Raw genomic sequence first — 16,826 nt, forward strand, 5'->3', positions numbered from 1 at the left:
TATAAGCACAGAGACAACCTAATAAGTTTGCCGGCAGCTCTTCAGAGTTTTTGAAAGACCTCTGCTCTTTTGTTAGCTTTAAACCTCCCCTTGACTTTCGGAGTTTTTTTTCCCATCTTATTGCTTTCCTTTTTGCTAGATTTTTCAAAACACAGATAGTCTTTCTCTACTTCTTGGTGCACCGCATGTGCATGCGTGTATAATTAAAAAACGCAGACTGGTTGTTTGAGACACACATGGTGGGTAGAACAAAGGCTCGAATTGTGACAGCAATGTCAGAAATGGGTTTGAGTGGCTGCCAGTATGCTTAATAGGCGTCTAGGTGCTCATACTGTGACCGGAGATAGCATGTGCTCTCATGCTTATTATTTCCTCTGACAGTGGCACGTTTCCTTTCTTTATATGCTTCACCTCACTCGCTTGTGAATGCTTTACCGCAAAACATGGCTATATTGCGGCGAAGCTGACCAGCCAAGCTTGAATTTTGGTGAAGGCCAATTTTTAGATTGAAGTAATGGAAGGTCAGACACACAAGTTTATGGGCCCCATCTAGGACCTTATGTTTGGATCGCATTAACCAAAAAATTCAATTAACTGTAGTTGAATTAACAGAAATATACTGTACTAAAGAATTTTGTTGACCACAAAACACAATTTTCCTGTGCAACAAACCTGCTTATCTTTTTTGTACGTCTGGTTGGGGAGAAAAATAGCGTTTTTACACAAGTAATAGTATTTGTATTTGAAGACTATTTAGGGGTGGGACTCATGCGCCAATTGCGCCATTTTGATACAAATGGAAATTCCTGCCCCAACCTGCGCCAAACACAGAAGATTGACCGACATTGCACCACGCTATGCCACAACGGTTTTGGCATGTATGCTCTGGCAGTGGCTGCGAACAGCGAGTGGATTCATTCACCCAAAAAGTGAGCAGCCATTCACATTCCACACACCACGTGACAGTGCCTCCCGCACAGTTTATCGTAATTTTTGAACTTCTTAAACAGGACTTTTCCGCGCTTCCAGTAAGTGGCTGGAACGCGTGCGGCCACTCTCGGCTGTTGTTGCGGCTGTCGGAATGGCCAGGGCGGCTGTATTTAGAGTGCACTAGAATACGGTTGAGTGGGCGGAGTGCCACGGCGATCCTTAGCTGGGGTGCAAACAACGAAATGTAGGCTGACAGCACTGCATGCAACCTAAATATTGAGCAGGCGCTTGCTGCAGAGCGTTGAGCAGGTGGGCGTCTCTGTCCCCAAGGCGGATGTAATGTAAAACTATTCGAATCTGTTTTTATGCCTATATGGGCGAGATCTGAGCCGTTTTGAACAAACATAAAGGGCTAATGGCGGATTGGAATAAAAAGTCAGTTTCGCCCGAAAGGCCAAGCATCAGCTATACAAAGTAAGGATAGTAGTTTTATCAGCCTTATAAACTTGTAAACATTCACTTACTAAATAAATTAACAAGTATGTTGTGACGCACGTGCACAAGCAAACATGAACACATTTCACTCGATGACTGCAGAAACTCGCTGTTAAAATGGTGGAGTGAGTAAGTGCGGCAGCAGCGGCGAGTGAACTGACTTTCGCGCTGCTTTGCTTCAGTGCGAACTAAGCGGCAAAAACACAGCACACACGAAGCTATAAGCACTCGACCCTCTGTCCCCATACCAGATCACTTTCAAGATAGGCTGCGCCATATGCAGCAGCTGCTGGAGTAGAACCACTCCCTCCCCTTACCCCTAGTCTGCGACAGAAGACATTGTGCTTTCTCCCCGCTTTCCTCCCTGTGGGGTTGCCTAAGATTGCTAACGCTATAAAAATGTCAGGCTGTTTAGGGGCCCTTTAAAACTGGGCTAAGCCAGTGTCTATGATTCAATCTAGTGCAGGGTTGGTCGGGCAACTATTCAACAGAGCCTCAAAAGAATCTGGCGTGTTAGGAGCTGTGGCAAAACAAGATTTTGCAACTTTCCTGCCATTCACTGCATTCTGACTGCTAGTACACCCTGCTAAGAAACATTGGTTTAGCATCCGATAGTGGTGGATGCATAAATATATGAAAACTGCAATGTTTGGCAAAAGCAGGCACAATACTGAGTATTGAGTAGCTGGCTGTGAGCTGCATGTAGACCCAAGAAGAGCTGTGGGTGCCCCATAAACCACAGTTTGTGCATTTCTCTCTAGTGCTCATGCTGACTTACAATATGCTGCACAATTTGTCTGGACCACGGGGTAAGAAAATATATTCAGGTGTTGACACTGCGCACGTGAGAGCGTCCACTTATGTTAGCCAACGCTCGGGTGAGACTGGGACTGCATTTTGCAGCGCCCTCTATGATGGTGCTTACTGAGCTAACCACAATCGAGCCGAACATAATCTGGCTGTGAGTGAGCAGTGTTTTCGCAGGCGTTTGCGGGGAGAGTGTCAGCACATCTCTATTGTTCTTACCCTGTATACGGGACGGAGCAAGTTCCAGGGTACTTGGCATCTCCATAGTAGTGTTAGTGTCTTCCTATGTGGTATTCCTGTGTGGTCTTAATATCTACGTGATTTTTCTATGTAGTATACCAGCACAATTGGCATCTCCCTATATTGCTTAGTATACCAGTTCTTGGAAAGAAAGTGTCTTGTGGGCTTTGTGCTTTCCAGAAGCCAAGCAACGTGGCAAGGAGGAGCAGCCGCGTGCGTTGCTTCCTGGTGAGCCCGTACGGCCGGTGCTGCCCCCCCACCTAGACGCTACCAGGCAGCAGAAGTCGGAACCAACACCAGTCGCACCCACTGTAGCGGTGGCCCCTCCGCCCATCAAAGAGGAGCCGTTCCTTCCAGAGTACAGCGACGAGGTCCTTGCCCTGAAAGCGGAACCTGAGCCAGGTGGGTGTGCAGCCGATTTTTATTGCAACCTTATATTGCTCTGTGCACTACCTGTATCGAACAGGACTGGGGAAGTTGCAGTGCAATCTCTGAGGTACAGTTGTGGCATATGAAAATTATTATGGAAGGAAGATGCCATTACTGTGCTAGATGGGCTTTCATCTTTGTCACAACGAGATACCAGCAAGGACACTTCCTTCATGTGAGCAGCCACCCACTGCAATAGCACATCGGATATGACGTTGCATTGCTGAGCTCGGGATTGTGAGTTCCTGGCCTCTGCAGGTGTGTTCCGATGTGTGTGTATTGCCAAAACTCTTGTGTACTGTGCATTGGGTGCACGGTAAAGAACCCAAGTTTGTCAAAGTTAATCCCGATTCCCCCACTGCCATGTGCCTCATAATCAGATTGGCGTTTTCACATGTAATATTCCTGAGTAAAATTGTTTAAATGTGAACCCACTACAAATGGAGCAAGTTAGAAGTCTGGCCAATCCATACCAATCCAAATACCGTATTTACTTGATTCTAACGCGCCCTTGATTGCAACACACAGCCATTTCCCGTGACCTGAAAAAAGAAAAGTCCTTACAGTACACCATACCTAGTTCTTTCATACATAAATACAAATTTCTCTCATTTGGAAAAAACGAAAGATTTACTCACAGTGCACTATAGTTGCAATGAATAAAAAAAGTCGCAGTTTCGCCTAAAAGGTGAAGCATCGATTATGATAGCAAATTAGTAGACAGCTATACTAAAAGTAAGAATAGTAGTTTTATCAGCCGTATAAACTTTTAAACATTCTCTTACTAACTAAATTAAGAAGCATGGTGTCATGCGCGCACAAGCAAACATGAACATGTCTCACTCAATGACCGCGGAAATGCTGGAGTGAGGAAGTGCGGCAGCAGAAGTGAGGGAATTGACCTTTGTGCGGCGTCTCGCTTTGATGCGAACTAAGTGATGAGAACACAGCACGGTGCGCCTAGATGCGTAGACTCTTTGTCTTCATCGCAGATTGCTTTCAATGTAGGGGCCCTGCGGCTGCGCTGTACGTAGCAGCCGCCGGTGTAGTACGCCTCTCCTGTTTGCACCAGTCCCGCACGAAAGCTTTTGGAACTTCGAACGCCTGTGATTGCGGCCTGATTTCCGTCTGTCTCCGCACACGTGATCGCTTTCCTTTTAATTGTGGCGTCGTGATGAAGTCGGCATGTCATTGCAGTTGGCACTTCCATGCTGATAGAGCAAATGCAGGAAATGGGAAGACAGATGGTGCACTAACCTATGCCAAAGGATGCCTAAGCACACATAGTACGTACAGCACATGGAGAAAGCTACGGCAGCTAGGCTTGAAGTGCGTACCTGGTGGCCATATTTAAATGCCGATGGCAGTATGGTAACGTAGATTTAGGGTTGTACTTAATTCTAATGCACGCACAATTTTTGGACCCATTCTATTGGAAAAGAAGTGCACCTTAGAATCGAGTAAATACGGTATGTTTGTAGTGCACTTTACCAAGGAATTTGATTTGGGAGTACTTGTTGGGCTAGCTGGTGATAGATAGCTATTAGAAGAGAATAACAGCATACAGAGGAAGGAGCCAAGTTGAGTTGCTGGTGGCACTTTTCCTTCCTCTGTGTGTTTTTAAATTGCGCTCCTCATCTAATGGCATTGAGTAGTCAATCAACGTCATGTGGGCACACTGAGCCAATGTCTCAGTCAAACAACTCAACATGATAATAGTTATCTGCACTACCCAAAAGAATTTATTGTAACGACCAAGATGATAAAAAATTTTGCAGAAATCACCGAAGAATAGCATTTTTCAACCTGTAATATCTCCAGAACGACACAACCGAGCGGCACTATCTTGGTCTTGTCAGAAAGTGCATTTCTCCGTCTTCCAATTCCCTGCTTTGGATATCTCTTCGACACTTAAACAAGCACACAAAAAGGAAATGATTGAAGGTCATTCCGAAGTCGCCAATTGGCTGTGCTCACTGCATGACTCCAGCGTGCTTCGCCATTAGTCCGCCGCTCGCGTCGTCTGCTCTTTGCACTTCACGAGCTATAGACGTCTCGAGCACCTTAATCACAGCGAGTGTCAAAACGAGTGCCACACACACATTGCAGAAGCATAGCTGATCCCTCCATTTGTGGACGTGTCAGACCTGTTGCTGAACATTCCAAGCATCGGCGACACAGACTTCACGACCAAGCTTCACGTGCGGAATTTGGGACACGTGGCTAAGCCTTTCAGCATTGCTGCTTCTGAATTCGCGACCAAGCCATTTTCGCATTTGCTCATCGGCATCTCTGACTCTATGATCAAGCACGTATCGTGTGAACTATTAGGACACGAAACCATGTGGATTGTGTGCGCAACCTTTCAACCCACGGCTAAGCATTTTGGACATTGTACGTGCACTCCTCAGACTTGCAGCTAAGCATTTCGTGCATCAGCATCTCGATATGCGAGACTATGAACATTGAGCCTCGACTCCTCAGACTCGTGGCTATGGGCATCTGTGCACAGGCACCTTGGATTATGTGACTTAAGCACCTTCAGAGTGAACTTCTTGGGCCCGCTGCTGGGCATTTCACGCATAGGCACCTTGGACTGCGAAACTAAGCAAACCAACCGTCAATTCCTCAGACCTGTGGCTGGGCATATCACACATCAGCACCTCGTACTGTGCGACTTAGCACATCGAGCATCGACTCCTCAGGCCAACTGTTGGGCATTTCGCGCATAGGCACCTCGAACTGCACAACTAAGCACATCGACCGTCAACTCCTTGGACCCACGGCTGGGCATATCGTGCATAGGCACCTCGGACTGCCCGACTAAGCGCATCGAGCGTCGACTTGTAGGACCCGCAGCTGGGCATATCACACTTCGGTTCTTTGGATGGCACGACTAAGTTCATTGAGCATCGACTGCTGGACCTCTGGCTGGGCACATCGCAAATCGGCATCTGGGAATGTGCGATTAAGCACATTGAGCATTGACTCCTTGGATCCAAGGCAGAGCATATCGCACTTTGGCACCTCGGGCTGGCGCAACTAAGCACATATAATATAGACTGCTGGACCCGTGGCTGGGCATATCGCATATCGGCACCTGGAACTGCTTGACTAAGCACATCAAGCATCGACTGCTGGACCCATGGCTGGGCATATTGCAAATCAGCACCTGGGACTGTGCAACTAAGCACATCGAGCATCGACTCCTTGGACCCGCGGCTGCGCATATCGCACATAGGCACCTCGGCCTGCTCAACTAAGCACATCGAGCGACGACTCCTTGGACCCGCGGCTGCGCATATCGCACATTGGCATAAGGGATGGCGTGACTAAGCACATCGAGCATTGACTGCTGGACCCGTGGCTAAGCATATTGCACATCGGCACCTGGAACTGCATCACTTAGTACATTGAGCATTGACTCCTCGGATCTGTGGCTGGGCATTTCGCGTATAGCCACCTCGGACTGCGCAACTACCATATTTACTCGAATGTAATGCAACCACGATTTAACGCGAGGGTAGGCTTTCCAGTCAAGGTAAAAAAAAAAAAAACTAATAAAACCACGAATATAGCGCCAGATGAAAGGAAGAAGAAATGGTACCTTCATTCAAGAAATCACAATTAGGCGACAAGTTCTCTTGGGAGATCCTGTTCAGAGATAGTTTCACTTTTGCAAAATTTCGAGTGACCCGTCACCAAAAACTTCCCCAACAAGGGTTTTTAGTGCTGTGCCAAGCTTGCTGTCAGTGCCAAGAGTGTTGTCAGCCGGAAACTTTGAGGGAATCGGTGCCGGGACGAGCCAAGCCTTGTGAAAGCAATACTATCTACGAAAGTGATTGTCTGAGAATCATATCATCTTCGACCTTGTTTGAGATAACTACTTCTTAAGAGGCCGCAAAACCATTTCATTTGGGGGCACTACCAGGTCAGTACAAGGTCCACAGAGCCCTTCCAGCCGGCCTCGGATTTAAAGAGGGCCTTCCACTGGTCTTGCCATCCGTTAATCATTGAATTGTTGACGTTGAGCCGTCGAGTCACGGTGGAGTTTCCCACCCTCTCGGCCATCAAAATTGCTTGTCTCTCAAAGCTCTCGAAGTAGGCATCATACTGAATGCGCTACTTGCCATAATGTCACGAATAAACGGAGTCGAAGCGCGAAAGACTACATTGTGCTGCAGTACTTTAACTGTAACACCAGTTACAAGCACAGCGAAAATGGCTTCGATTCCAACCAGAACCAATTTTTGACTTCGATCGACTTGTTTAGAGATTGGATTGAGGCGTACAGGTCGCCAACATAACAATAAAAACTGCGAGATTTAGGATATTTCTTCTAAAATGGTCAACTTTGGCGTTATTCGCATGTAACTCGAGGGTCGAGTTCAAGCAACGAAAATCATGAAAAAAATGCGCTTTATAATTGAGTATATGGTAAGCACATTGATCGTTGACTCCTTGGATCCGTGGCTGGGCATATTGCACATCAGCACCTTGGACTGCACGACTAACCACATTGAGCATCGACTCCTTGGACCCACGGCTAGGCATTTTGCTCATAAGCACCTCAGATCTACAACCAAGCACATCACGTGCTGACTCATTTATCATATTGTCACAATATCTTGTAACAATATGTGTCATACCACGCCTTCTTGAAAAGAACCTCATCCTTAACTCTGTTCACTAGGCCCCTTGAGCTTGCACAGACACCTGGCTGCAGAAGAAAGGCATCAGTACAAGGTGGAAAAGCACGTAGCAGCTGCATTGCTGCCAATCTATGAGCGGCTCTTCTTTTGAGAGCCTTCGTTCAGTAATATGGCCTATTCCAGCAAAACAAAGTAACGCTTCACTGATCTCACTGGTTGGAGAAGTATGGGAGAGGCCTTTGCCCTGCAGTGGGCGTAACCGGGCTGATGATGATGATGATGATGATCTTGCTGGAGATGCTGTCAATGAGGCAGTCTGCAGGTACCACACTAAACCTATATTCAAACCCACTCCGAGTTCTGCACCTCACTTGGTTTGAAAGTAAGGCACCATGCTCTTTGTAGAGAAGCAGTAAAAAATGCAATACGTACAATAACGAGGGGAAGATGAAGGCATACCACACCAGAGGCCACATGTCCAAGAAGCCCTGCATCACAAACATGCAATTTTTCGACCCTGCCTGTCGGAACTGCTTCCAGATATAGCGGAACATTTTTAAATTGCGGCACTGTTACAAAGAACTCTTCGAACCTGATCATGGTAAAAACCCGCGAAGAAGCAGAACAGAAACACAACACGTGAAGTACCAAAGCACGGAAGTGCAACCAAACTGAGTGCATGGCAGCGCGTGCCCCACTCGAGTCCAACCACGACAATGACACAGCCATCAAGATGAGTGAGCGACTGCTGCGCAGGGATTTCGGAAGCTATGAGCATTTTCAAACTATTTCAACAGTATGAGGCATGCAGCATAAACAGCATGGCACAGAGTGTGCACTTGTGCATGGGGTTGGTGCAATACCAGATGCCACGATGGTGTCGCTCTCATTTTCGTACAATTGTCTGTATGCCACTACATGCATTACACTTGTTTCAATGATTTGAAACGACCATCTATGTCCTGCCACCATGGGAACAACGGCCGCTCAAGCATTCCTATCCGTGTGACCCGAGTTGGCGAGAACGCTGCACTATGTGCTGCCGTCATGCAGTGTTACTAAATGATGGGCAGTTACTATGGCATTATCAGAAGATCACGGTTCAGCGGCACTTAATTTACACATTGGCTGTTGCTTATAATGCTTCGCAGAGATGTTTTACCTTTTGAACAATTTCGGAGAATTATTGATGAGTTCGTTATAAACGGCTTCAACTGAAATTGAGACAAGAAATCTTGAGGCTCAGGTGATCACTGTGTCGCCTTTGTCATTGTTCGAGAAAGAGCTCTATAATCTGTCACAAGTGCAGCATGTGGAATTCACTGGGAATGCCACATCTGTACAGCTTACTTCTATCATTGTTCTTGGTTTTGCCTTCCTCTTGTTCGTGTTTGTGTTTTGCTTGGTTGTCTAGTGTGTTACATCATCAAATGAGGCATGTATGAAGTGTGTTTTGGTTTTTAGTAGAATTTAGCCCGATGAAAATCTGCATCTTCTTCCCTCTAATGTCCTCTGTCCCATGTTTTACTCCCTGGCTACCACAACAGCTCGTCTTAGCTTTGTGTGCCCTTGTTGTGCAGACGACGATCTTGCTGACGACCTGCGTGCCATCGTTGAGCAAGCACCAGCAACACGGCAGAGGACAGCTAGCAGTGGAGCGGGCAGCAGCAGCAGCGTCTCCCTGGTGCGACCGATTCCCAGGATGTCTGCACCGGAACAGACATTGACGTCTAAGGTGCGCAAGGCATGCAGACCACACTAAGATGAAGCTTTAGCTATATTCATGATTTCGTAGGTCGTGTGCAGGAGGGCTGTGGAGGCTATGTGCCTCTTGTGAGATCGATGGCGGCACTTCGAACAATGCTCTTGTGGCATTGGACAGAGGACTCATCTTTGTCATTTACAAAGCTTCGGCTAGAGTAGCTACATTTTCATGTGTTTCCTCGCGTTTCTGACTGCATGCTTCCATAACATGACGCTCTCCGGTCACTATCTGTATATTTAATTTGTTAGAAACCCGCTGTGGTTCCTTAGTGGCTACGGTGTTCGGCTGCTAAGCACGAGGTCGCGGGATTCAATCCTGGTCACGGCAGCCACATCTCGATGGGGGGCGAAAATGTGAGAAGACCTGTGTACTTAGATTTAGGGGCATATTGAAGAACCTCAGGTGGTTCAACTTTCCCGAGTCCCCCACTATGGCGTGCCTAATAATCAGATTGTGGTGTTGGCACGTAAATCCCCATAATGTAATTTTTTTAATGCGTTGGCATTCTTAGGGTGCTTCACACACTTTCTGGGGGGCTACCGTACCTACCTACCTACCCACCCACCTACCTACCTGTAAGTACATATGTATGTATGTATGTATGTATGTATGTATGTATGTATGTATGTATGTATGTATGTATGTATGTATGTATGTATGTATGTATGTATGTATGTATGTATGTATGTATGTATGTATGTATGTATGTATGTATGTATGTATGTATGTATGTATGTATGTATGTATGTATGTATGTATGTATGTATGTATGTATGTATGTATGTATGTATGTATGTATGTATGTATGTATGTATGTATGTATGTATGTATGTATGTATGTATGTATGTATGTATGTACCTGTGCATTTAATTCTAGTGGGTCATTCAATATCTTCAATGAAGAAAAATAGCATAACTGACGGTACAATCAACAAATATTTCATTACTATGTAATAATGATGGGTCACTATAAAATGTACAGAGACATTCTCCCTCCTTGACTTGCTTCCTATGAAGTCTCCAGCACCTTGACATAAAATTATGTAAATTTCACACATTCATCGACAGTCAATCATAATTCGTGACTGAGGGGCTATGACGGCCTTGTCAATCATCTCCTCATGCACAACATCTACATTCGTGCAAACGAACTCGTCGATGCTGAGTCTACCTGGAACTTTGTTTTCCATGGCACATAGTTTACTCCTCACCCCATGCGTTGCTCAGTGATGGCGGCACTGTTATCGAGTGTGCCTTTGAGCAAATCTTCCTCCGGTGCTGCTGGATCAGCGCATGATGCCTGCTGAGTAGCATTGAAGCCAGCATGCTTAAAACAATTTGCATTCATGGTTGGACATGTTGCAACCCATGCAGCAACCACCATCTCAAGTGCCATGAACAAGTCCGTGTCAGCGGGGTGCTTGACCTGGAGGTTCAGCAGCAAGTGTTGAATCAGCCTCTCTCTGTAGGGGTACTTGACGCTGCGAACGATGCCTTGGTTCAATGGCTGCAGCACAAAAGTGCAGTTTGGTGGGAAAAAAAACAAAGTTCACATTTACTGTCTCCAGCTCATCAGTATGATGGGCACTGCAATTGTAAAAAAAAAGGCATATTCATCTGCCTGCCTTCCACATGTCTGCATCAAAGGCCTCGAGCTAGCTGCCAAATATGGCCCTGGTCATTCATGACTTCAGGTTCACTGTGTAAGGACAGGGTGTCTACCAACTGGAAAAACTGGGAATTCTCAGGGATTTTGAGTAGTCTGGAAAAACTCAGGGAAAACTCAGGGAATTTGTGCTTCTATCAGGGAAAATTAGCTGTAACTTTATCGAAAGGGTCGAAAGTCGCGGTAATGCTGGCTTGAGTAACAGACAGGAATCGTAATGAATCGTCTCTGACGCCCCGTCGTCGGCTGGAGGAGTTGCCAATGTACAGTCAACAACCGACTTTCCAGATTCCCGATCACTTGGGCTGCTTTGCGGCACCACTACATACCCCATAGAGTCAGTGCATCAGAACGTCTGAAATTTCGGATGCCAGAACTCTTCGCCGTCCGATTTTGCGGACGTTTTGCTGTGACCGCGGGTCCGAAATGGCATTAATCAAAGCGACCACCGCTGCCATTTTGATTACCTCGCCGCCTTGAACCGGCGCTCACGCATGCAGATCCGCTGACAGCCGTAGCCACCATTGTGGCAATGCTAGGCCTAGCTGCTTCGACACTCGCTATGAAGCTTCTTGCCATTGGGTGTGGTGTTTTTTACTGAAAGTATTCGCTGCTGTCAGCAATGGCACAGACTCCGCCTTTGTGCTCCTTGCGATTGGCTTAGAAGCTTGGAAAGCACGGTGCGTTGCATAATGCCGGTTCCCGAAAGTCAGCTTCGCCTTTGTACAGAAATTTCACTTGGTGAAGCATACGTAAAAGTATTGCAGTGAAGCATAACAAGCGTGGGAAGGGGCTATTGCCACGGGGCACAGTATGTATTCCTTAATTATACATGCGTGCACCCTGTATTTCCTGTCACAGTATGAGCACCGATATGCCTAATACGTGTACCGACAGGCATTCAGAGCGTTTTTGAATGTGCCTGTGGTGGTTTGAGCCCTTAAGGGCAGCAAATGAGATGCATTTATTTTTTACAACTGGCCGATTTTTCTGATGTTTTCGTGGCCCCTAGGGAGTTTGAAAAATTGGATGTGGACTGTGCAACTGACCAAGAAGATCCTTCAAATGGTCCGTGGGGCGAACGAGTGGCGGAAGGTGGACAAGAACAGAAAGAACCTACGCATTGAGGAATGAATGGGAAAGGAAGCGTGCTGCCGCTCTTTTGAAGGAGCTTTAGCTCAAGAAACAGTGTTGGCTGATGCTGAGATGCAGGTGTCCCTCATCCAAACCAAAATAAACTCTTTAAAGCAGTGAAACACAACACTGAGGCGTCTTGCACGGGCTGAGAGTATGTCAGGGCAGATGAAGTTGACTTACGAGCTCTTGAGAGAGAATCTCAATTGTGACAAAGTTCTGGCCTCATACCACTGAGTTTGCTATCTGTTGATAGAAATAGCTCACATTCGAAAATATTTGCTTCAGTATGCATCTCCATTTAATTCATATTTGAGAATGTCTGACTCAATTTGCAATTTTTTTCGAAGACATTTTATTTGTTGTGCATTTTACTAACCCCTGCCTTCTATTATCTTTTTGAATGACATAAACACTACTCCTTAGTATGCAAATTGGATTGCATAATTTTTAAAATTTTTTTTCGTATGGTTACTAGAGAGTGACAGTTTCGGGCGATATGGTTTCAGCCCGTCTTGACATAAAACATAGTGCTGCATCACTCAGAGAATTTTGCAAAGGCACTCAGGGAAAACCTGGAAAACTCAGGGAATTTGGAAATGTCAACTTGGTAGACACCCTGAAGGAGCAGGCAGCATATGATTGCCCTTGAAGCTGTGGCTGTTTGTCTATGCCATCCATGTTAGCGCGCAACACGATTGTCACACACCGCTTGGCGTTTTTTCCCCCATGGCATTTCCGGCTGTGTCCTCAATAAAGACATTTTGTAGAATAAACCCGTCTCATCCGCGTTGTAGATGTCGGGGGGCTTGTACTGGTCAAGTACTTTGTTGGTCAGCAGCCACAACGACATTGTCACTGAGTCAACGGCTGCTGCCTCCCCGAAAATGACTTTGCCCACTGTTTCATGGCAGTCTTTGAAACGGCCCAACCTGCCAGTGCTTGCCTTAAAATTTTCGTCCGAGCATGCACGCAAAGTCCAGCGCCTTCTGCTGAAGTACACTGCCAGACAGTGGCACTTTGTTGGCACGCTGCTCACAAAACCAAGCAAACATTGCCTTGTCGATGGCTGGGAATGCTGCAGCCATCACTGTTTTGTTCTTGGCACCTGCACCATTTCTGAGTGCACCTAAAATGGAGGCCTCGATTTTCAAAATTGTACACAGCAAGTTGCACACATTTCCAAATTCATTGGTGATCTCCATCTTCTTCCTGTCCTTTTGAACCTTGGCAATAATTGCAGCCTTATCTTGTAGCATAAAAAATTTCCCACTTTTTGTCTGAAGGTGGCATCTTGGTAGGCTGGCAAAGCAGACGGTTTGATCGCCACGCACACAACTGATGCACCCTAGCACCAACTGCACACACCGACCACACTGCGCACATGATCGTTTGCGCAGTGCACAAAGCATAAAGCCAGACAAAGCGCCATCGGTGGCTTCACGCGTGGTTGTGGACTTGGCTAATCACCACTTATGGATCAGAAACCACGCAGGCAGTATCCGTGCTGTTACCCATGCCACGATGGCATGCAAGATATAAATGTGCCTGCTGCGAGTTAGCCTCTGCTTTATTTCGTCTTCTCTTTATTTTCATCTTTACAGTAAAGTCTCTTTAAGACGAACTCGAAGGAACTGTGAAAATTTGTCTTATCAGAAGAATAATTATAATTCTGATTCTCATCCAAATATCTTGCTTCAAAACGGTAAATGAAGTAGACTACAATGGGGGGAAATGACATGAAGAGCATTTATTTAGCTGAATTTAATAAAGAGCTGTCTTGAAGTGATACTCTTGCTTGGTCTCATTCAGTCCGTGATGGATGTTTGTCACTTCTCTGCAAATCGGTGAGCAGCCACAAATGACGCAATCTTACCTAGTGACCTTAAATATCCTTCTGTGCCTTTGTGCTGCTGGAAAAAGTTCACTAGGGAGTTCAGGCAGGCTTCTATCGCCTCACAGGTCGTAGTTTCGGGCTCCGAGCTAGCGAAATTACGCAGGAGTACGCTAAGTGCACGGCAAAGCAATGCCGCCTAAAGAACAGTCTTAGGTGACGTTGAGCGAAGTGGGGAAGGAGAAATGAGGCAAAGTGTCGTGAAGGAGGAAAGTAGGCAGAGGCCCACTGGGTTGACCTCCTCTAGCAGTTGCTACAGATTTTGTTTGCGATACAGACGCACCAGGTTCGTCTCATGATAACATATCCAATTCTCTCATGTGCCATATTCAGTTCTGTACGATAAGACAGACTCTGAATACAAGGATGCGAGGACGCCAATATTAAGCGTAAAGCTATTCCTGGGCAGTTTCGGAAAATAAATAAATCAAATGAAATGGAGACGACACCCAGTACCTCATTCTCCTTCATCTTTTGAACGCGGCGATGCTGCAACAGAAGGGAGCGCACCAACATGATTATGATCAGTGGCAACGTCTTTCAGCGGACTTGGAAACTTCGGTGGCAGTCTTAGGTGGCAGTAAAGCCTAGTGCCACCATCAAGCTGGCAGGAAAGCAAATCCGCTTCCCTTCCGCCTTTCCGCGTGCTCGCATGCTTCCTCACAACTTCCTCGCATGCTTCCTCCCCTCGCCCTCCCTCCTAACTCTATCACCATCGATGGTCTCTGTATGCGCAAGCCTCCAGGATGGTGGCGCTATCAGCCCCGTCGGACCAGTGCCAGCTTAGCCCGCTCCCTGAAGTTTCATTTTCTGCCGTTATCAAGAAGCGAGTTTTGGTCAGCGTGGGCTGTTTCGTGGTCCTCACTCACTGTGTGCTTGCGCGTCGCATTATTTCATGACTCGCACCGTTTGTGCATTGTGCTATGGTGCATGAATACTTAAAAAGCAAGTCTTTCTTTTAATTTGAACAAATTTTCGTGTCCCTTCAAATTCAAATTATCAAAATTCGACTGTATCTTAAAGAAATTACAACCAAGCATTGAATTGGAGGAAGTGTGAGCGAATCTTTATTCTCAGCTTTAAAGATATCAGTGATCTTTTTCTAGACGTTTGCCCAGCCGTGACGCATCAACTTCATCTTGAGAACTGCAGCATCTCGCAGCAAGTTGCAGACATTGTTGTGTGCACACACTGCCACATCTTGTCGACGGTGCACAACACATCCGCGTAAGTCGGGATGGACATGTAAGTGGGTACAAACGGACAATTTGGAAACAAGATCTCTTCACGGACTGTCTTCGTCCGAGGTGGAGACAGCTTTTCTTGGGCGGTATTCTTGGGTGAATCCTTTTGGAGATAGTTTCACTTTCGCAAAATGTTGCGTAACTCTGCACCAAAAGCATCCCCAAGAAGTGTTTTTGGCACTGTCCCAAGCTCGTTATCAGTGCCAAGAGCACTATCAACCGTATACTTCGAGTGGTTCGGTACCAGGACGAGTCGAGTCTCGTGAAAGCGAAACTATCTGCGTAAGTGATCGCATGAGATCATGTCACCCTCGAGCTTGCTTGGGATTAAGTACTTCTTAAGAGGCCGCACAACCATTTCATTCGAGGGGGTTACCAGGTCACTACAAGGTCCACAGAGTCCTTCCGACCGGCCTCACACTTAAAAACGGCCTCCTGTTGGTTCTGCTATCTGCGAATTGTTGACGTTGAGCCACTGAGCCACGGTGGAGTTTCCTTCCTTCTTGGCTATCAAAATTGTTCCCCTCTTGAAGCGAGCGTCATATTGAATGTGCTACGTTGCTATAACGTCACAAATAAGCGGAGGCAACGCGTGAAAGAACATGGGGTACTGTAGCGCCACAACCGTAACACAAATACAGCGAAAATGGTGCTGATTCCAACCGAAAACAAGTTCTGACTTCGGTCGACTTGTGTGTCGATTGGATCGAGACGTAAAGGTACAAGTTGCCAAGTTGAACCTCGCCAAGCAACCTCGCTTATGCGAGGTTCCATTGTGAAGACATGAGGGGGGCGCGGTCGCGAACAGTAGCTGCCCACTGGAGCAGCTTCCCCGCAATGTTTGCTCACTCACCGCATGTGAAAGTGCCGCCACGCACTAGTTTCCTATTCCGCCATCAGGAAATCTTGCTGGTCATTGCGTGCTGCATTGACAATTATCGCTGCCAAATTGCAAAAAGGATCTTCAACTATTTGTCTTACAGCATGTGGGGTTGCATGCCTCTAATATTTACCTATTTTATATATAACATACCGTATTTACTTGTATAATGATCACACTTCCTTGCAAAAAAATTTTGACACAAATTCAGAAGTGCTATCATTACGCGGGTTAAATTTCCTGCAAAAAGAAAAATATTTTGTTTCATCCCGCATTTGCTGCGAAATGACAACAGGTCAACAAATAGGAGGCTGCAGCTGTATGTTGTACGGACACCAAAACAAATATGGTGGCCGGCAGGGCAAGCCGAACTCGCCGAACTCGCCGAACGAGATTTTTTTTCTTCACGTGAGTACATTATGTGCATTGAAACAGTTTCTTCCGTATCAGTAATGAATAATATCATTAATATTGACAAGTTTGTGGCAATAACGTAGCCATGTCCACAATGAGGGGACAGAAGCAGATGGGCGTGTTTAGCTGCCAGTGACATAGGAATGCGGCAGAGGGCAGGCTGTGGAAACTGCGGCATTTGTCTTCAATACTATCCTAATATGGCACGTTTCCGCTAAGGGTGGGTGAATGTCTTAGCTGTGTTACAAGCGTCGGTGTATGAACAGGGTACACTTC

General features: G+C 46.3%; 1 protein-coding gene across 2 annotated transcripts in view; it reads left to right on the forward strand.

Annotated features, from left to right (window-relative positions):
* Positions 1–16,826, forward strand: part of Nab2 (Nuclear polyadenosine RNA-binding 2) — a 133,696-nt gene that overhangs the window by 13,593 nt on the left and 103,277 nt on the right. For both annotated transcript variants that reach the window (XM_065430210.2, XM_065430211.2), the window contains exons 5-6: positions 2,653–2,874; positions 9,134–9,288. In XM_065430210.2, coding sequence (XP_065286282.1) covers positions 2,653–2,874; positions 9,134–9,288 — 377 coding nt within the window. The remainder of the gene's footprint in view (positions 1–2,652; positions 2,875–9,133; positions 9,289–16,826) is intronic.

This window comes from Dermacentor albipictus, chromosome 2, assembly GCF_038994185.2.
Source record: "Dermacentor albipictus isolate Rhodes 1998 colony chromosome 2, USDA_Dalb.pri_finalv2, whole genome shotgun sequence".
NCBI classification, from domain to species: Eukaryota; Metazoa; Arthropoda; class Arachnida; order Ixodida; family Ixodidae; genus Dermacentor; species Dermacentor albipictus.